General features: G+C 36.3%; 1 protein-coding gene across 3 annotated transcripts in view; it reads left to right on the forward strand.

Annotated features, from left to right (window-relative positions):
• CCDC102B (coiled-coil domain containing 102B) overlaps positions 1 to 21,300 on the forward strand; it is a 174,737-nt gene that overhangs the window by 24,197 nt on the left and 129,240 nt on the right. For all 3 annotated transcript variants that reach the window (XM_030012825.1, XM_041123224.1, XM_041123225.1), the window contains 2 exons: positions 1,470 to 1,684; positions 7,159 to 7,267. In XM_030012825.1, the coding sequence (XP_029868685.1) occupies positions 1,470 to 1,684; positions 7,159 to 7,267 (324 nt within the window). The remainder of the gene's footprint in view (positions 1 to 1,469; positions 1,685 to 7,158; positions 7,268 to 21,300) is intronic.

Genomic DNA, 21,300 nt, shown 5'->3' on the forward strand with positions numbered 1-21,300 from the left:
AGATCTGGGAAAAGTTAAGGCAAATTCTTCAGCAAAGTCGCAAGGGTTTTTTGTTGGTAAGGAAAGCAATTAAGCTGTTACACAGAAATAAACAATCAAGTATGGACATGGTTTAAAACAGCTCCTACTTCTATACAAAAGAACTAGTTACATTGATCAAAATGGAACTATTTCCTCATGTTTTACCAGTTTTAATTCTGTGCCTTGGCATGCATTAAATAGTCTTCATAGACAGCACCATATAAAAACTATACTTGTTATTTTTCTGATAGATAGCAGTCATTGTAGATGTAGGAAATGTTTTTCTGCATTGTAGGAAAACATGTAGGAAATTTTTTACTTCAGTTCAATGGAAATTCTCAGGATCTTAGGTCTGAATGTATTATGTTTAAAATTTTCACTCACTCTGTAATGCACATATATTACATTATATTCCTGTGAATTCTGAAAAAAAAAAAAAATGCCAAAGTGTTAGTATTAAGAATAAATTTGTCCCCAAAAGGCATGCCTTTCATATTTTTGGGCAGAGAAATGGGCTATAGGAAGGCAATGACACAAAATATATTTTAAATGTTTCTCTTTCTCCGTTGTATAAAATAATGCACTACTTGAAAACTGAAACTTTATATGTGAATGGCAAACAGTCTTACCTTCTCAGCAGTTTCTAGTATTTTCTGATGTAGATTTCAGGCATTCTTTTAAAAACTTGAACAGAGTAGTATAAAATAGGACTGCTGGTAATCTGCTAAAATGAGATTAGCTTTTAAACACAATTTGTCAGAAGTGATAAAACTTAAATGCATTTCTAAAGGAAACTATGGTTTATAAGAGATGTTCAGTCTTCCTAATAAATACATATTTCATTTTTTAATTTTTTTTTCTAATTGTTATTAGTTTTGCTTATGTTTTGTATGCAAAACATGTATCTTCAAAATAGATATTATAGTGCTTTTAGTTTCTGAATGGGATCCAGACTGATATGTTATGCAGGTAACTTTGCTCCTTATACAAAGGGAGCTGCTCCTTATAAGTCCATCACTTGCTTCAATGATTTACATTAGAAGTTTAAGAGTTCTTAATGTAGAGTTTCTCAATATATTATTTGTATGCATAAATTGCATTCCTGGTTTTGTTAGTTCCAGCGTTCTGTCTTCACCATAGTTATAGCCAACTAATGATAACTGGAATCTATTTCTTTAGTAAAGATACATTATAAATATTTTGGATATGAAACTTGTCATAGCGGAAGGTTTGACATGTCACAAAATGACAGTGATCCAACTACAATGACTTTTTTTGCACATTTTATCCATATACAGTGCAACTGTATAAGATGTTACTTGTTCCCTTTTTTCTCCTACATGACTTAAATGTCTGGAAGAAAGAGGCTTGATATGCCCTGCAGAAGTTATGTTAGACTTTTCCCTTCATCTATGTTTTTCTCAGATGTCGTATTTTTGTTTTCTTAGGATGTAGAGATAATCAAAGGTCGAAGTAATTACAATAAAAAAATCACTCCAAAGCCTCCTGATTCCTTTCCCCATGGAGTTCTCAGCATCTGTTTGGAGGAACCTAAAAAAAGTTTGGACAGTACAACTAAGACAACAGAGAATGATTTAATACATGTTTCGGTCTTGCATTTGCATTTGGCTGAGATGCAGAAAATCTTGCAGAAGGAAAGAGAGTAAGTGCAAAATACATCCTACTGGGGAAATCTCTATTAAAAATTGAGGTTTTTAAGACACTTTCTAAAATAGATATGGTGATATTTGCATTTATAGCTCATATGTTCTCATTTCTAAGCTTTATGAATTGCTATTTACAAGGCTTTGATAAGAATTTAGAGAGAAAATTCAGCATAGCGTGTTTATTGTTTTCCTTGGTTGTCTGTCACTTAAGTGCTTTATACAGAACAATTTAGAATGTACAGTTAATTAAAAAATTATACTTACTAGCAATTTGGTATCAATGTGTTGGTATCTACGTTATGCTCACTTATTGGAGTGCTTTGTGCATAATAACAAATTTTCAAATACTCTACCAGCAGACTTTGAAAGGGTCCAACTGCAGAATGACTAAGGCTGGTTTTGAATTAAAAGTACATGAATACAGCTGCAAAATGTTGTTAATCTTAACCTCTTCACTTCTAGTAAGGTCCATGTCAAAAGCAGGTAACAGAGAGAGAATAACATACTCAGTGTATGCTTATTTTGTCATATTAAATTTACCTCACATAAATACTAAGTGTGCATTTTAGTGGCCTAAAAGAAGTCATATGTTGATTAGAAACTACATGCTAGCATGTGAGTCTGTGTTGGTAGGAATTCCTTGATGTTTTGTATAGATAATCAGTACTGAGCAAGATTGAATCACACTAAAAAAGGCTTTCCAAGGATACATGCAGTATGTGATGTATGATGGATGTAGTAGGAGACTTCAGGCACTATGTGACTGTAACTTCAAAATCAGGTGAAGTTCATTAGAAAATAAAAAGAAAGAAAATTTCCCCTCCATTGCAAATACATTCAACAGTTTCAGTTCAGAGAGTCTATGATGGTAAGCTATGATGAAGAATTTCTTTTCTGTCACGTTTTTTTTTTTTTTTCCACAATCGTCCTGTAGATAGTACAAGTCTGAGTTTAAAAAAAAAAAAAAAATAATTTAAAAAAAATCAATGTAAATAAATCCTTTAAATTCCTTACTACTACTTACTGTGTTTTGTTATATGAATTACCTGTAGAAGACAGGTAATAAAGTATTATGTATTTGAATCATATTGCAGCAGATGACCAGAAGCATGTTCTATCTCATTAAAAGGATTTAGTTTTTTTGTGGAAACAAAAATAACAGAATGCCTAACTATTCCAGCTTGTCATGATATTTATATATGTGACTTAAGAGACTGATGCCTCACATATGCCTTTATTTCTGGTTGAATTATTTAGGGTCCTAGGTACTTAATTTTTCAACAGCAATCACAGTATACATGCATGCATATATAAAACTTCCCTTTTAGAAAGGGCATAATTTTTCAACTCTTATTTTTTAATCACTTCTTAGACAAAATTTTAATAAACACTGGTTCTACTTCCTGGTTTTGGTTTGTTTGTTCACACGCCTCTCTACCTAATTTGTAACTGTACTTCAGAGAGAGATTTTGCCATTTATGCCTGGATATATACTGACTGCGGTATACAATAGTAAATCTACTGGCACACGGTAAGAACTGGGGAATGTCTACACCATGCAACATATGGCAGTGCCAACCTCAGGCAGCAAATGCTCACAGAGCAGCGATTTTCACATAACAGTGGGCATTGGTGTAACAACTCCCTCTCTAGGTCACTTCAGGCAACATTTCCCGTGTGCAAAGATGTTCTGTAAGCAGAATATATAAAGCTTAGAAGTATGAAACAATTATTTTTGGCAATGCACACAATAGATGTCCCAGTAACATTATTCCTAGCTAAGTATTAACATAGTCACCAGTCTCTTGAGACACCCTATGAGTCTTTGTTGGGCAGGCTGTCGTCTGCCAGCTCAGAAAGGGTTCGTCTCCACTGCTTAGTGGAATTGGCTGATTTTGCTGATTTTTCCATTTTCAGATTTCCAGTTTTTCCTCTTAGGTTTTATACTTGTTCGTGTCAGTATTTTTGCTCCTGGATCCTGGAGCTGCTAATAATGACTATCTTAACAATCTTGCCCCTGTTTGCATTTTTACTTTTTCTTATTTTGCATGTCTCTAGCTTAAGTACTTTCTCACAGCTTCCTCCTCACAACTTAGCAATTTTCTCAGTAAACTTGAGCCAAGGGCTTACAGCTGTGCTGCATCAAAAGCAAGCTTGGATCTCAGACAGCTTGAACCCCAAGGCCAAAGGTTACCTTGGCAGTCAGTATGGTCTTACTCATACAGCACAGGACTTCTCAGCAGAGTTTTCTGATTTACATGCAGTACTCCCAAACTGTGGCTGCATTCTTTCCAGAGTCAAGTTTGCTCATGCAGATCCAGTGTTTGGACCTGCCCCTAGTTACCTGACTAATCTCTCCATAAAATGTTTTGCTGCTTCACCCTGAGAGGACCTATGCTTCTTGCATTCTGTTTAGAGTCGTCTTCAGTAATGCCAATATACTCTTAAGCCATGGATCAGACTTTGCAAAATATAAAAGGAAAAGAGCTCTAAAACAAAAACAATAAGTACAAAAAGTAAAGAGCTCAAAGTTTATGTTTTGACTTTCAAAGAACTTCAGCGTTGAGTTTACAACGTAAAATCACGTACCAAAATCCTCTACTAGGCACTGTGGCTCACATCAAATACACATTTGAGGTCCCATTGACATGAGTAAGAATTAAAGACCATATGAGTTGTTCAGCACTTTAAAAAATCATTTGCCTAAAATAGCTGTCTTTAGTCATCTTTTGGATCAGTCCATTTTGAACTTAAAAGTGTTTCTTTGTTCTAAAACCAAAAGCCCACCAACTACGCTGGTAGTTGATAATGCTGGAGGAATTGCTTAGAGCTGGATGGGTAGACTTAGGCAAAGGACACAGGAGGCTTTGTCTGAGCATCAAGAAACACATTTTTTTTCTGTGAGGGTGACCAAACCCTGGCACAGGTTGCCCAGAGAGGTCACTGAGTCTGCATTCTTGGAGATATTCAAAAGCCATCTGGACATGGTCCTGAGCAGCCAGCTCTAGGTGACCCTGCTTGAGCAGCAAGGTTGGACCAGATGATCTCCAGAAGTCCCTTCCAACCTCAACCATTCTGTGTAATTCTGTGATTTAAAAAAAAACAAAAAACAAAAAAAAACAAAAACCCCACCACCAAAACAAAAGGTGGTTAAAAGATCCATTAAAAATACTCTAATCTTGATCTTTTGTTTAAGTAGTAGTAAGCTGCTTGACCCATCTCTGCTATATTCTTTCTTCCACTCTGTTTTCTTTATCTAAATAGTAAACTTTATGTAGTTAGGATCATCTGTTTCATTTAGTAGCATCAGAGGGAGTTGACATCACTTAAGAGGTACTGTAACACAAAATAAAAATAGTATCTAGTAACAGTAATTTCTAGTAATAGTATCTAGTAACAACATACTGGACATTCCTCTTTTACTTTTCAGATTAGCCCATTTCTGAGGGCTTTCAATGCATTCAGTACAGTCAATAGGCTATTATTCAAGTATTAAACTGTCATCTTTCATGCTTTCACTTTCTAATGTATTAAGCATCCTTCTTAATTCTTTTAGTTCCCTAATTAAGTCATGATATTGTTCCAATGAGATATCCCGTTACTTTAGAAGAAAAACTATTCAGTTGAAATACATGTCTTTAGGTTCTTTACATGTGATAGAAGTCATCTTGCTTCACTTTGCTTTGTGAGTGATGGTGTTTATTTTATTACTATAATGTTATGGGAGCTGTAGGTGTTTACTAAGATAAACTGTGCTGTGTGCTGTATCAATCCAGAAAAAGGAGATCCCTGGTTCAAGAACATTAGGTTTAGTTGTAAAAGAAGAGAGAACAAGAAGGTACTTCACTCAAGTGAATTGTTTCATTAATGTAGCTAACATTGCTTCCAGTACATGAGCCAGACCAGTCAGTGGTAGCTCTTGCTATCTCTGTGCAAGCCTGCAGTATGCTGCACAGAAATGCCCCAGACAAATCACATCCATACACTTTGCTTTAATTTCTTAAAGTTAACAGTGCTGTTGTGGAAGATTAATTTTATACCAAATATTCTCAGAATGTAGTTATAGTCAGCCTGGCAATAATATCTTTAGTAAAAAGGTTGACAAACTCCATTAGCCTCAGAATAGAAAGTAACTACTCTGGCATACAACAGTTTCTTTTATTGCTAGTAATAGAATTTTCTTTTCAACTATTTCAATATTTTTCTCTTTTCTGGTATAGTAGCCCTTCATCCCTCCATTTTCACAGAATTTACATAACATAAAATTTTCATCTTCCAACATAATGGCACTTGTGGTTTTACTGGTTTTTGGATTTTAGATTGCTTCAGCATCCTGACTTTATAGGCTTTATTCCTATATTGATGTTTATAGCCAATGGAATATTCCAGAATTTTAAACTGTGATTTTATGTCATAGAAATATTAGAAATATAATCTGAAAGCTTTTATGTGTAATTAAGAATTTTTTCTTTCACATTTACTTATGTTCCAAATTCTATTTTGTTAAAAAATTGCAAAATGACACATACGCATTACACAAATATGAAATTATGAAGGAATTTCATAAAATGAAATTATGCAAAGTTCATTCTTGGCTTTGGAACTTGGATAATAGTGTTTCCTGCGAACACAGAAATGAGTTTTTAATTGGTCTCAAAGACAAGAACATCTGTAGTGCCTCTGCTGCTTCGTATTTCTTTCATTATTTCCTGAAAGACTGAAAATATTTTAACTGGTTAGAAGAGGGGTAAAAATAAATCTCAAAGTTCATTGTTTCAGTAATACAGTACCTTTCTCCAAGGAATCGTCATTTATTCTTTGTGAATTGTGTATCCTAAATAATTTTCCTGAATGTAGTAATGGACTTATGCTCAAATAACATTCCAGAGGCAAACGCTTACTGAGGGTGTAGTACCTCTGAGCTAAATAATACATTTTCCTAAAATTCTTCCAGCATTTTCTTTCAAGAGCAACTATTTTTTGAAACATGAAATATACATATTTTAATAATTTTTTTAACATCTAAAGTAGATCATCTTTCATTTCAGCACTGTCTGCATGTTGTACATGTTCCCCCGTATATGTGTGTTTAAAATAATCTTCTGTCTGTACCCAAATAAAAGTGATACAGTATCTTTTCTCTGAGGATTTTCACTAACTCTCCATGTATTAGGTGACCTGTATCACTAACTGAAGTCTATTTCCAAATTGTCTTCAGTTTATCCTGAAGTTTTATTTCATTTAGAATTTTAATTCTGTACTGCTGGATTTCCTTGTTCTCTTTGGCTATTATTCTTGGTAAACCTCTTGGAATAATTATCTGATGATAATATAGGTTTTCAATAAGAATCAGGTATACAGTTGACAAAGGCAGCAAAATATAACTCAAGCTATGAAAAGGAAATTCAAAGTAATTGTCTGTTGTCAACTTCAAAAAGACGTAATGCTGACTTTTAAAATACTGTTTCAGAATGAATGTATTTCTGGAAAAAGAAATGGAAAAGATAGAAAATGAATTATTTCTTTGGAAATGGAAATATGAAGAACTGAGACAAACCAAGCTGGAAAGCCTGAAACAGGTATGTTAGCAGTACATTGTTGTCACACAGAGTAAGAGACAGAATTGAGACTTCTGATTTCCTGTGTCATTAATGAGAGTAAAATCATACCTAGGGTTTATGAATGTGATAAATCAACCATTTATCAACGATTTATCCCCATAGCCTGGCGGGGAGGGACCTGCCGAGGGTGTGTGGAGAAGCCCAGCCACGCGCTGTGATGGCGGCACCAGTGCTGGGGAGCTACGAGGGCAGCACTAGGGTGACCCTGTAGTCTGACAGGAAGGGACTGGCCAGAGGACGCAGGTGCTTGTGCCCTTGTCCCCGTGCGTGGTGAGGGTGGTGGCCCTGATGTACAGCAAGCCATGGTCGGGGTCCAGCTGGGCTTATGTTTGGGCAGAAGGAGCCCATGTGAGCCCAGGGGGTGCGTGGGGAAGCCCCGCCACCGTGAGGATGTTGCCCCTGGGTTACCAAGTGGGTATAGTGGGGGTAGCAACCTGGCAAGGAGGGGGGCCGCGGCATCCTCAGAGGTGGCGGGGACATCCCGAGATCCAGTCTTTGGCCAAGGAAGGTAACTCCTGGTTGGGCAGACCTGAGTGCCCATTCAGGTGGCACCGGGGGAGAGCTGTGTTACTGTCAGGCCCAGCGCACAGGTCCCAGGCTGAGTCTGTGGGGAGCGGTGGCTTGTCCAGCAGCTTGCCTGTGGGAAGGGGCTGGAAACGTGTTGATGGCAGCACGAGGTGCATCAGCAACAGTAGCGGCACACCCTGGGGCATGGTCCCCAGCACCTGCCACTGCCACAGTAGAGACCTCGGCTCAGAGTTGCTGAGGGAGGTTGTAGGTCCCCAGGCCTTGGGCTGGAGGCAGTGCCTGATACCTTCCCTTGAGGCTGGGGCAGTGGAAAGGAGCGTCCATGCCTACAAGAGGTGTACGCTGGTTGAGGAAATGTATTGCCACTTTTGAGCTGCAGGAGGAAGTGAGCAGGGTGGGCAGGCTTAGAGAAGGCAAAGAGGAGATTAACAGGATCTTCACAGGGTCCCCAGAGGTAAGAAAGTCTGAATCACACAGGAGAGGCAGCCAGAGACTGCGATCAGTTGTGAGGTAAATAATCCTATAGTAGGAAGGCTGGAAACATGATTTTCAACAACTGGAGGATGGCTCTTTTTCCACATGCAGATCTGCAGTTGCAGAATAGGTTCAAAAACCTCGTAGCAGAGTGGGAGAAGAAACTGCGGAGGCATCAGAGCCACTTTTAACCTGAACCATGTGTTAACATCAGTAGGAAGTAGTGAGTGACAGTAGTAGGAGACTCCCTTCTGTGGGGACAGAAACCCTTGTGTCCCCCACTTGCCTTTTTGAGGGTTATATGGCTTGCTGTGGCCTTGGATCCAGAACATGGCAGAGAGATTGCCAAGGTCTGTCCAGTCCTTAGACTACTACTGTTCCCTGCTGCTCATGCACATGGGCGCCAGCTGGAGGCATATTGGGAATGACTACACAGCTCTAGGGTTGAGGTCATGGGGGACCAGGTGTTGTCTCCTTGATCCAACAAACTGGCCAACCTAATGAGGAGAGCTTTGAACTAGGAACGGTGGGAATGGGAGATCACAGACCATAGTAAAGTGAAGAAGTGGTGGTCAGGGGTGGAACAGTCAGGGTGCAGGTTGATAGGAGCAAGAAAGACTCCAGGAATGTTAAAACAAGTTGAAGGGACACCTCTCTCAAGTGCTGGTACAGAAATGCATGCATCCTGGGAAACAAGCAGGAAGAATTAGAGCTGTATGTGGTTACAGAACTACAATATTGTTGCAGCAATTAAGATGCTGTACCAGGTTCATGCCACTGGAGTACTGTGAAGGACTTCAGAAAAGACTGACAAGGAAGGGCCGAGGGGATGGACGTTGCCCTCAGATCTATAAGCAGCTCAGATCTTTTGAGATTTTCTGCAGGATGGGTGGCAGTCAGACTTATGGCTCAGGATCAGAGGAGAGGACAGTAAGAGTGACATTGTGGTGGGAGTTTGTCACAGGCAACCTGATGAGGAAGCAAATGAAGTGTTTAAAGAACTCAAGCCTCTGAGTTGTAGACCCTGGTTCTCATGGGGGAGTGACTGTACAGCTGCTAGAAAGGCAACATGGCTGCTGCAATCAAAGAGATTTCTAGAGGGTTTCAGGAATAGTTTCTTGCTGTAGGTATTAAATGGACCAACCAGTGGTGATGCATAGCTGGATCTGCTGTTGACTAATACAAAGGAAACTAGTTAAGGGTTTGATGATGAATAATTTCCTTGACTGCAGTAACTTCGAAATAGTGGTTTTGTTGTCCTGAAGGAAGTGAGAAAGGAGCAGCAGAGTACAGACCCCGAACCTAAGGAAAGCAGGATGTTGTTTTAGTCAGGGAACTGTTAGGTAGGATCCCATAGAAGGCAGCTCTGACTGGTAAACAAAGGAGTTCACCAAAGCTGGCAGGTCTTGAAGTACAGGATCTTCCAAGTGCAACAAAGGTTTGTCCTAATACTCAGGAGAACAGGTAGATGTGTCAGGAGACTGATTTAGCTTAGTAGGGAACTCTTAGTGGAGTTCTGATGCCAGAAAGCAATGTGCTTTCATAAAGGAGATCAGCCTTCAAAGGAGTAATTTAAGAATGTTGCCTGGTTATGTAGGAATGGTGTTAGAAAAGAAGTGTTCATTTCAATCCAAGTTCATGAGTAGAAGAATAAGAAATATTTGTGTTGCAGCTTTCAGGATTTAGCTTTCAGAACAATGGGTTGACGACCTCTTAGATCCAATAAAACTCAAAATGTGTATCTATATAACCAAATATAGATAGAGAGTTTAAAATTTCCTATAAATTTAACATCTCAGATTTGGAATAAAGCAGGAAAATTAATTAGCTTTCTTTTCATGTTTTGGAAAAGATTGCAAGCAGTCTATTAAATTCCAAGTTCTAGTTACAAGTTGGTGCATATGTAAATGGAATTTCCTTCATAGATGAACATCCACAGTGACAAATTATCATCTATCTGCCATATCTGAGTTCCTTCAGATTTTAGTTCTTTTATTTTCTACTTGCTCATTAAGTAGGATTTTATCTTGTCATACTTCTGCGCAACAGCGAAGTCTAGATTTAGTTAATTGTTTTGCTTAAGAAATGTAGTCTTTAAGTTTTATGGCACTGTCAGCAGGAATAGAGCAACAAGAAGTAAAAATGTGCTGAGAATTTGTTGGAGATGGATAGATTTCAATTTTTATGTATGTGCATGCATATACACGTATATATCTGTTGCTGCTTTTTCCTTGGGAACATGCTGAATTGCTTTAATTGTTAACAGGAGGTGATATTTTGAGCATTCTGTTTGTCTTCTGAGATTTTTAAGATTTATACATCTAGTTTTTAAATTACAGGAAAACATTGGTCTTGATGAATCTGACTAATGTGAATGAAATTACTTACATTTGTGGGGGTTTTTGTAAGTGAAAATTCTTCCTTTATTAAAAAAACCCAAATATTGTGTGTTGGCTATGTGTGTGTAAATTTCACTTACTATATGTTACTGTTGAGAAGTAGATGCTGGAACACCATATAAGGTATTTGACAGTGAAAAATTTGAAAGTGAAATAAAGGAAAGTGCAGACACATACCAGGCTAAGCATGGAACCTGATTCGTACACACACTTGCAATATTAAATCACAAAGGAATTTCTAGATTAATAACAGATTAATCGTGACCTCTGGATTATTTTCATATCCTTGACTAAGCATTTTTGGTTTCAGTCATGCATAAATTAATCTGCTCTTTCCTTTGGTAGATCATCTGACAGTCCCACTGGGAATGTGGAAAAAAATACTTGGCATGCAAGTGACAATGCCACTGTAAATTAAACCATTTTTAGGAATAGTTAGCTCTGGTAGCCTTTTGGAAGTTTGAGAGATTTTGTGTAATGTAGAAGCTTCACAGCTGCCGAGATTTGAGTATCAGTGCTCCCAGTAACTGATTACTTTCTGTTAAAAGATGAGTACTCACTCATCTTGGAACAAACTAAGTATGGAAAGCTTCGGTGACCTTGATAATCATCTGTCCTGGTTTCGGCTGGGATAGAGTTAATTTTCTTTCTAGTAGCTGGTACAGTGCAGTTTTGGGTTCAGTATGACAAGAATGTTGATAACACACTGGTGGTTTCAGTTGTTGCTAAGTAGTGTTTAGACTAAGTCAAGGATTTTTCAGCTTCTCATGCCCAGCCAGCAAGAAGGCTGGAGGGCACAAGAAGCTGGGAGGGGACAGCTGACCCAAACTGGCCAAAGGGGTATTCCATACCATGTGACGTCATGCCCAGTATATAAACTGTAGGGAGTGGGGCTGGCAGGGATTGCTGCTCTGGAACTAACTGGGCATCAGTTGGCGGGTTGTGAGCAATTGCATTGTGCATCACTTGTTTTGTATATTCCAATTTTTTATTATTTTTATCATTATCATTATTATTTTCTTCCTTTCTGTCCTGTTAAACTGTCTTTATCTCAACCCACGAGTTTTACTTTTTTTTCTAGTTCTCTCCCCCGCCCCACAGAGTGGGGCGGGAGTGAACGAGCAGCTGCCTGGTGCCTAGTTGCTGTCTGGAGTTAAACCATGACACACATGATTTTCCCCAAAAATGATGCATTCTGCATTAATTTGGAAATTGTAGATGAGTTTTCAACGTATTGAGTTAACAAAAAGGTAGTAAAGTGGCAATTTATGTTTATAGTAACTATGAGTATTATATGTGGCTTTGTGTGACACTAGCATTGAACTTGACCTGTTTGGGGTTATAAATTAGACCATTTTAACAGATACAACAGGAAGTTGCGTTTAGTGTTGAAATTGATCATTTATTTTTCTGTTATAAAAATTCTGCTCTCCCATTAAATAGTAAAACAAGAAGTTAATCTTAACATTAAGAAGCTTATTGTTCAAATCTTGATTGATGTTTGACAGCACTCTTTATTTGCAAGCAGTCAAATGTCATCTGTTTTTACTGCACACAGTTTGTCTGTTTCTCTAAGGACACTTAGAAGTCCTCATTCATTTAGCTTTCTCTGGCCTTTCCTTAATTTAAAGTATTCTTTCATTATAACACTTTCAAACCAAGTACTAATTGGATATTCTTCTTAAAGATTACCTCCTCACTACAGATTAGGGCTTAAATTTTACGTTACTTGGCTGACTAGATAGTGAAAATTGTGTCTTGGCTTTCTTTAGAGAGCTAGTGAATTAAGTCTTTGTGTCTGCCAAATATTCTTCTAGGAGAAAGGAGGAATGGAAGTGGAGTGTCCCGTCCTTCCACTTTGTGTTTATTGCAGGAAAAATGTATCGTACTATCTGAGGCCCATCTTACAAATTACTATGAATTTGTGGCCTAACAATGCTATCAGTGTCAGAGATTGTTAGATATGTTTGGCACTTTTGAAGTGACCTATTTGTGAGCTTGTTACACAATATTCAGTCCATAAGATCACATCTTAAACTAAGATTTATTTGACATTTCTTAGCTGTCAAAAACATTTTTGTATGTACAAAATACATTTAATAAGCTTCAGTTTTCTTTCTAGAAGAGCTTGTAGATCTCAGTGGGATAATAAATCAATTAATACTTCCTATGCCTTTCTTTTCACATGTATTACAACTAACCTATTAACAACACTTTGTTATTCTTAAAAAGGGGGAAGCAATTGCTCAGTATAAAATTATACTTGCATTATTGTTGTGTTTGCATGAGAATCCACAGGAAGGGCAAAGATCAAGCCTGTAAAACCATTGAATAAATAAAAGGTGTTGATATTAGATAAATTTTTTTTTAAAGTAATCTTTGTAGGAAAAACTAGGAATCTTTAAGTTCTCTGAAGAACATGAAAATTTTGACATCAGTGACATTCCCGGTTGAATGTCCCTGGAAATGGGCTATCCAATTTTGTCAGATACAACTTAGTTTACAGATCAATTAACTAAGAGTCTGAAAAAAATACAGAAAATTGTACCTGAGTCTGATTAGTTAGGTCTTTGGATTCTTCATAAAACAGATCAAATCCTTGGTGTGTTGCCCTGACGTTTGTAAACACAGAATTATAGTTAGTAAGACTGTTAAGGTTTTAGAATGTTCATTTAATCTTATAACATGCACAATAAAACAGTCTTGTTTAAACTCTTTGCAAGTCTTCCTCAGCATTTTATATCTGTCTTTATCATTCTGAAGGACATGCTTTTCTGGTGGTTTAAACATTAAATACGGATGGAATATTTACAAAGCAATTTTACATTATACTGAAAACTGAAAAAATGCACATACTGCTACATTCCACTGGTGTGCACTGTAGACTTACAAATGCCACTACAGGTAGTGACTTCTGAGTTGTTTAAAATAATTTTCTGCTAGCTGAAGTACAGAATATGCCCTTACTCTACATTGTCTAGTATGTTGGTAATTAATTAGGGAAATTCATGTTCCAGTTTGTGGGATATGAGGCAAAAATTACACTAATTGGTACTTAAAGCCTATTGGAACATCAGTATCAAAAGAAGTATCCTTAGATGAAAACGAGCACAGGCTAAATTAGCATTTTGTATCTTAGGCAGAGACATTTCTGTTCTTCCTCTTTTTTGCACAGAGTTGAAGGTAAGTCACGAATGCTGCTGATTTTGCACTAAAGACAATGAAATATCTTTAAAAATCTTTTAAAACAAACGTTTTCTGTTCTCTCTCTCAGTATATAGATGTTTTACACTGTATGTTATGGCAATCTATGCATAGGTACATTACTTTCTTTAAAAGAACAGTAACTGTTCCCTACCTGTTGTTTCCCAGGTGGAGGAAACTCCACTGAGGCGAGTCAGGCTTCTGGATAAATCAAGTCTTCTACTCTCACTGTAGACATTTAAATGCTGTTTCAAATGGAATAGCCTTTTTGGAGACTCAGGTTGTTAACAGCTAGTTCTTGTTAAAGATTCTGCATGATTTCTACCTTTTCCAGAAATCTTTCTTCTGAAATTACCTTATAGCGTGAAGATGCTGCAGAGCTGCTTACCTATAATTGCTGTTTTCATTCACTTAGTATATACATGAATTAGAAATAGTGATACTCTGATAACCTTACAGGAAATATAGACACCTGTAGTAAGACCATCTATTCTGTCCCATACTCTTTGCTTGACCCCAAAAATGCCTTCTGATTGTCCCCTGAATCCTGCAGAAAACATAATTATTATCAGATGTAAACCAGGAACCTTAATGGCTATAATGGCTACTGTGAATTGGTCTGTTTAATTCTTGCCTAAGATGCACAGAAATATTGCATACTATGCATAGCTATCATAGGATTGAAATGATGTCCCCAAAATTAAATTTGTGATGATTTTATATACTACAGAATAGCCAGTAGTCTGTTTTAGTGTGCTAAAGGAGTCTTTATAAAGTTTGATAAGAAAATCCTTAAGGCTGAGTTTTAAAATATCATTAGGCAATTTTCTGAAAATGTCATCTGAATTTGAGAACTCAAATGACTTTATAGAGTGGAAACTCAATGCAGTTAATTTTCCTGTGGTAAAATCTCATTATTTTTAGACTAGGTCTAGAATTTGGAGTGTTCTTTACTAGGCTCAATCCTTCATTTGTCTGAGAGGCTGGTGTGATTTTCAGACTGAATGAAATGGGATGATGATGTTACCACACATCTGATTCATGGTTTGATAAAAGTACTTAAAAAATTACTTTAGATATACACGTTTGTTTTGGTTTTTTTTTTCCCTGCCTAAATTACAATAGCTTACAGGTAGTTTGAGAGTAAGGAAAGAATTCTGGAGCGTTGCTTAAGCAAGAATTCTTGTAGAGCCTTAACTATTCTTTCTGCTGTTTTCATAAAACAAGTACTAGTTCAAATTTAGTGTTATCTCTAGAAATTATGTACTTAATGTGAATGTTTTTACTGTCCAACATAAAGTATAGGTTGTGATGGTGCATAATGTCAAGGTTCCAACTGATTGCCTCTTTTCCTACAAACGTAATTTGGAAAGTGCTGGAAAAATAGTTTCATTGACTTTTTTCCCCATACTGGCTTCTAACAAGGTATTTAAACTGTATTGAGTTGTACTTGCCAGTATTTCCTGGGTCTTCCTTACATGGTTGGCAATGAAAATACAAACCAAGACCAGGACTTTTTTTATTTAAGGACATTCTGTTACAACTGAAAGATGAAAACTCATATTTATTTCTGTGAGAAAATATGTTTAGAAGAAACATATGTGTGCATACTGACACATATCTGTGCATACTGATTTTCTGTGTAAGGAATATCATGCCAAAGCTGCATCATTTGTACAGGTTTGTATTGCCTGTTGGTCTGCCACTGGCAGAAAGTATAACCTGGTGAGGAAATCTTTTGAAGACAAGGGAGGAATATGGACACATGCACACTCATATAGATGTGTGTATATATGTTTGTGTGTTTATATACAGGAAGCTATCTTTGTCCTAGAGGTCAGCATTGCATTTTTAACAAAAACAGTTTTTCATAGCTTAGACTGACAACCCCAAAATGATGACAAAGTTACTTCTTAATGATGTATTAGTGTGGTCAGTTCACTACATGGTTCTGTATCAGAAATCAATTTTTTGCAGTGTATAGTTTGAAAAAAAAAAAATCACCCTCAAAAAGCTTTATTAAATATGTTTAAATATCCTGAATTTGCTTTTCAGGATTATATTTTGGTATTCACTTAGTTTCTTGTTTAAGTAAATATTTCTGCTAGCAGGCTTACTTGTTATGCATTCACATAAAATCAACTTGTGCTAAAATAAGCTGTTTCTTTTTTTAAAAAAGCCCACTGATAAATTAAATGTAACAACTGGTAGAATGTACAAAATTTAATTTAATGTCTGACATGTTAAAGACATTGAATTAAAGTTATAAGGATTTTGTACTTGATGATGTAGTTGCTTTTTTTTATCCTTATCCAGATAAGGATAGTAATGTGTCACTTAAAAAATAAAAACCTAATTTGGGCAGAGGTTTGTTTGGAAAAATAGCCTTAGATCATTCTCTTTCTTAGTTTTTGAAAATAAATTGCTCTTTTTTAGACATGACAAATATTTGGCCTTCCTACTAAAAAAACCAAAAAAAAACAAACAAAAAAAAAACCCCAAAAACCCTTTACTTTCTTGGAAAAAAAGGAAAACCCAAACAACAAATTCCTATCTCAGATTTTTTTAATTTTAATTTATTTTTTCTTTCTCCCCATGGAAAGTAACCCTGTCACCTTGCAAGCTCTTGTCATAATGTTAATAAGAAATGCATATGTGGATCCTTATTTATCCAGGATCTAGCACGTTTGTGCTTATGAACAGTTTCCATTGTGGACTCAGCAGGACTGTTAGGAATCACTGCTTATGTTGAGTCACAAGTCTATGCAAGCCTTGAAGGCCTGTGAAATCCATTGCTGTGTAGTAATCTAGAGTTTCAGGTTAACTGTATGGTAAATGGATTAAGTAATTTTTTTGCATGCCTTTGAAGGGAAAACACGTGAGGAACTGGAATGAAGTTTCTTGTTTCTAAAGGTTCTTGTTATGTTCTATGAAATAAAGAAGGTGCCTAAACATTTAGTGTTAGAATTAATGTAGCTTCATGCCTGCCATCTAGGATATAGTTATATTCATACAATTTTCAGGATAGTTAGGTAATTTTGTTTTCCAACTTAAGTGTGAGGAATAAAAAGTCAGTTTTATTGTTTCATTGTGGCTGCTGAAATGGAATTTTCTTTTTGACTCAGCTATAGCATATACAAGAAAGCTGTATTGCTTCCTGAACAAAGAAGTAGTACTTTCATGGGATGTAGGAAAGAAAGAGAACCAGCCATGCTTTTTTTTTTTTTTCCCTCTTTCTTTTTTCTTTGTAATGTGTAATAGGAATTTTCCTTTTTGGTCTTCATGCTTAAAAAGAACTGTCCGGCACTGAAGTAGGTGCCTCTGCACTGAAGCATTATATTTTCAGATTACTTTCAAACAAAGGATTCAATCTTAGGAAAAATTAATGAGTGCTTTGTTTGGATACAGTCACAAAACTTTTGTTGTTTACATCAGTGGAGTACTGCAAATATGCAGCAAATATGCAAATATGCTCTTTGAGCAACAGCATAAGTGATATCCTGAAATCAATGAGAAATCTGCTGATGTCAATGAATTTTGGATTAGTTCCTAATTTAAACTGTGTAGTAACAGGTGATTAAAAACTGTGCCAGAAGATTCTTCAGGGACCTTTGTAACTTCAAAATACCAAGATAATGTGTTACTATAGGTATGGTTCAGATAAAACAGAAGAGGTGTCATGTAAACCGTACTGGAAACAGTAGAACTATTTCTACAGACACTTGCCACCAAGCTGTAGCGCTACAGAAATTATCTTATGTAATTGCTTATCTAGATCAAGTGACTAAAGCTGTATATTTCAGGTTCACATGTTGAAAGGAGAGCTGTGCGGAGACAATGCTGTCTACCATATTTAACTGAAGTCTAAGCAACACAACACTTTAAAATTTCTTTGAACAAAGTCAGCTTCTGCATTTCTTGAATCCTGTTGAACTTTCAGTTCAGAAGAGAAAATAAGCTCAAATACTGGCTTAATCTGTCCCTTTTAGCATAGGCTGTTGTATAACGAGAACGCTCACTGCACCAGAACGTGGCAAATTTTGGAATCTGGTGTATAAAGCAAATTACCTGCACTTGAAGTAACATTGGTATAATAGTCTGGTATTCATCGAACAACTTTGATGCAATATTGATTTTCCTGAAAATTTAATGTTATGTCCAATCAGACTTGCAAATTTTTATTGCAAGTATGTTGGTATGGATTGTTTTGCCTACAGGAAAGTAATGATTACAAATTCTAGTGTGGTTTCACACTATTAAGTATTCTAGTAATCTAAGATGTATTTATTTTGAGAGATCTACAATTACAGCAAACATCCTATTCCCAGCACTGCTTAATTATTAATCTGCAAAGTCAACAATCTTCATCTGTAAAATAAGTTATCTTGCATAGTTCCTAACTTAAATGTAGAGTGCTTTGCCTATTGCTGTTAGTTTTGAAGTATTGTTGGTATGATTCATTAGCAGTTACATCGAAAAATGTACTGTAAACTGAGATAATTTTACTTAGTATTTTCTTTTCCTGTCTATCAGTTGTCATTCTTGTTACATCTTTAATATTATTAATTTAATAATTTCTAGTAAGTTGGGTTGAACAATATTCTGATCTGCAACACATCATATTGATACAGTCTAGGAAATTCTTGAGACTGATGACAATCTGAGCTTGCTTTGAGCGCTTCCAATCATGCTGACCACTGTTGATTTACTGTTTTCTTACAGTTCCTTATTTGTCTACACATTTGGCTCAATTCAGCAATATAAAGTCAGGATGGAAGGTTGGCTTAGAAATCGGTTGGCAGCAGGGAGGTGTTGACCTTCTGTATGGCAAATAAAACTTCAAAAATATATTAAAAATAAAAAAAGAGAGAGAGAGATTACCCATTACACTGTTTACTTTTTTTTTTCCCCAGGTGATTTTCTGCATGCCTACATTCATCTTCTTGTGACAAATCCCTGTATTTTTTTTAATAAGGGTTATCATCTTCATTTTACAGTGCTTATTAGAATGGCTCATAGCTTATTTTAGTCCCTGAATTAGTTACTAATAATAACTAATAGTGTTACTAAACACACAGCAATAGATAAGAACTTGAAGCAAAGTGAGGCAGGCTGTCATAGTCTGGACTACTATTACATTTGTATGCTGTTTATCGGTAAAAATCCCAAATTTTTAAATTATCAGTGTTCTGAGAGTTAAGACTAAAAATTTAATCAGTCATACTTTTCCATAGAATAGAAACTTAATTTTACTTCCAATACAGTCTGTGTGTGTATTTCTACTCATAGGCATACAAACTGACAAATCTGTTTTTTATCTTGATGTTGGAAAATATTTGCATTAGTCAGGCTCAGCTTTCTAAGGGCATAGTCTGTGTTCCTTATTTTGGGAAGAAGTTTGTTGTATTAGGTTTGAGGAGGAAAAAAGCCAAAAAGCCACACACCCCCACCCCACCCTCAGTTCTCTCCCCCTGGTAAGATAACAAGTAAACTGACTTCAGATCATAAAAACTCTTAAACTTGTTGCAATACTGAAGTTGCCCATACTTAGATGAAAAGGGAAATAAGCAAATTTTAATAAAAGGTTTCAAGTGTCATTTAAAAAAAAAAAAAAGTTCTCAGCAGAGGTCTATTATACCTTCTTTTGAAATATAAACCAAAATTTCTAGTATTCAACCTTTAAGCACACTGGGAACTAGTGAGTAGTCTTTTTTTTTTTTTTTTTTTTTTTCCATAAAGCCAAGATGTCACTAAGGCAAATTAAGGGATGAAAGCTTATGCTTAGCTTCAGATCTTTTTGGTTAGGAATGCCCCAAACCAGCTGCCCTTTGAGATTTCAAATTAAATTAGGAGAAATAATTGCTATAATCCCTATGCCTAAAACAATCTTTGCCATTTACTTAAGTTTTTTAACACTGTTTGTTTAATCTATTACCACCATCGCCCCTGCTGTGTTCTGTCATAATACAATCAACCACAAGAAAAGCATGCTACTGTTTGTAAAGCAAAAGAACAAAACCCTTTTGGTATGAATATTGGGAGCTCCAGTTTTCCCTTGCTTGGTAGTGAGACATAAATATTAAGGTGTGATTTTTATTTTTATTTTTTTAAAGAAATTAATTTCAGATACATTTCCTAGATCAGTTGATTTTTAGTTAACATGGGAATTTTTACTTGTTTATTCCCTCGATATTCAACCTCTCCATGCATAGTAGCAAAAGCAACTATGCATTTGTTAGCACATTGGAGTTCTCACTCTCCAGATGAATGATGGCTTGTCAAGATTTGAGAGTTTGGTTGACATGTGTCCCTTATAAATTTCAAGCAGTATTCTCCAAGGGATTAGTTGAAATGTGAATTCTTTCCTTGACTGAGATTAGAGAATACTTTACATTCACCTAAACCTCTGTATAATGTTCATTTAGATTAATCTCAGTTGGAAGTATAATTATTTTGTTCAGCTTTAGGCAGAAAAGGAAATGCAGAGAATTAAGTCATGTTAATCCCATCTCAAATATCACTTGCATTTAGGAATATAGCAAATGGGCATGTTGTATATGCCATTTTTATGTAAGGTCATGCCTACCTAGGCACCAACATTTTGCTAAACATAACAGAAAATTGATAATTTGAAGAGCTTGCATTAAAAAGGATGTTAGAAAAAGATGCCCAGTACCTCCAAAGGAGTTTAGATTCAGTCTTTGTTTCTAATGATGGGAAGCACCTGAGTCAGAGGGGTTTTGTCATTATTCAAAAAACAACCTTGAAGTCAAAGGCTGTTTAAAGGATGCCCAATATTAAAGTTATGAGTATATAGTTACTGAATTCTGTTGGAACCAAGTTTTCAGCTTTTGTTTCTGCAGTCAGGAATTACTCTGAGGGTCACTCTCTTCAGATTTGTACAAAGAGGAACAAAAAGAGTTTGACTTACAAGCAGTTTCAAGGAACTGGGAAACCCTTAGAAGTGGCTAAGATGAAGCAGTAGGCTAGAATGCATCCCAAGTAGCAAGTTGATATTGGATAGTCTGAAAGACCATAGCAAACGGGGACTTTCTTAAGCCATGTAATAAATTTGCAGAGTCAAATTACTGAAGTATGCTAGCGTAGCATCTTTTTGGCACAGCCGAGTAAAGCCAATATGACCCTTGATGTAGTTGTTGGTACATTTTATACCATGAGCATTACTTTTAAAATACAGCAAAGCCATAGAAGTAGGAGGGCAATATTTCCGAACAGTGTCGAAAATAAGAAACACAGAGCAGGCGAGGTTGCGAGTGATACTGACAGAAGTTCTGGAGGTGAGGTTCTTTGTCCCAGTCTGAGACAGAAGCTCGGGTTAGGGTTGAGCAAAAGAGAAAGCTTAAAGGTGGTGTTAGAGTGGGGCTT

The sequence above is a fragment of the Aquila chrysaetos genome, chromosome 4 (assembly GCF_900496995.4).
Source record: "Aquila chrysaetos chrysaetos chromosome 4, bAquChr1.4, whole genome shotgun sequence".
In the NCBI taxonomy this organism is placed as follows: Eukaryota; Metazoa; Chordata; class Aves; order Accipitriformes; family Accipitridae; genus Aquila; species Aquila chrysaetos.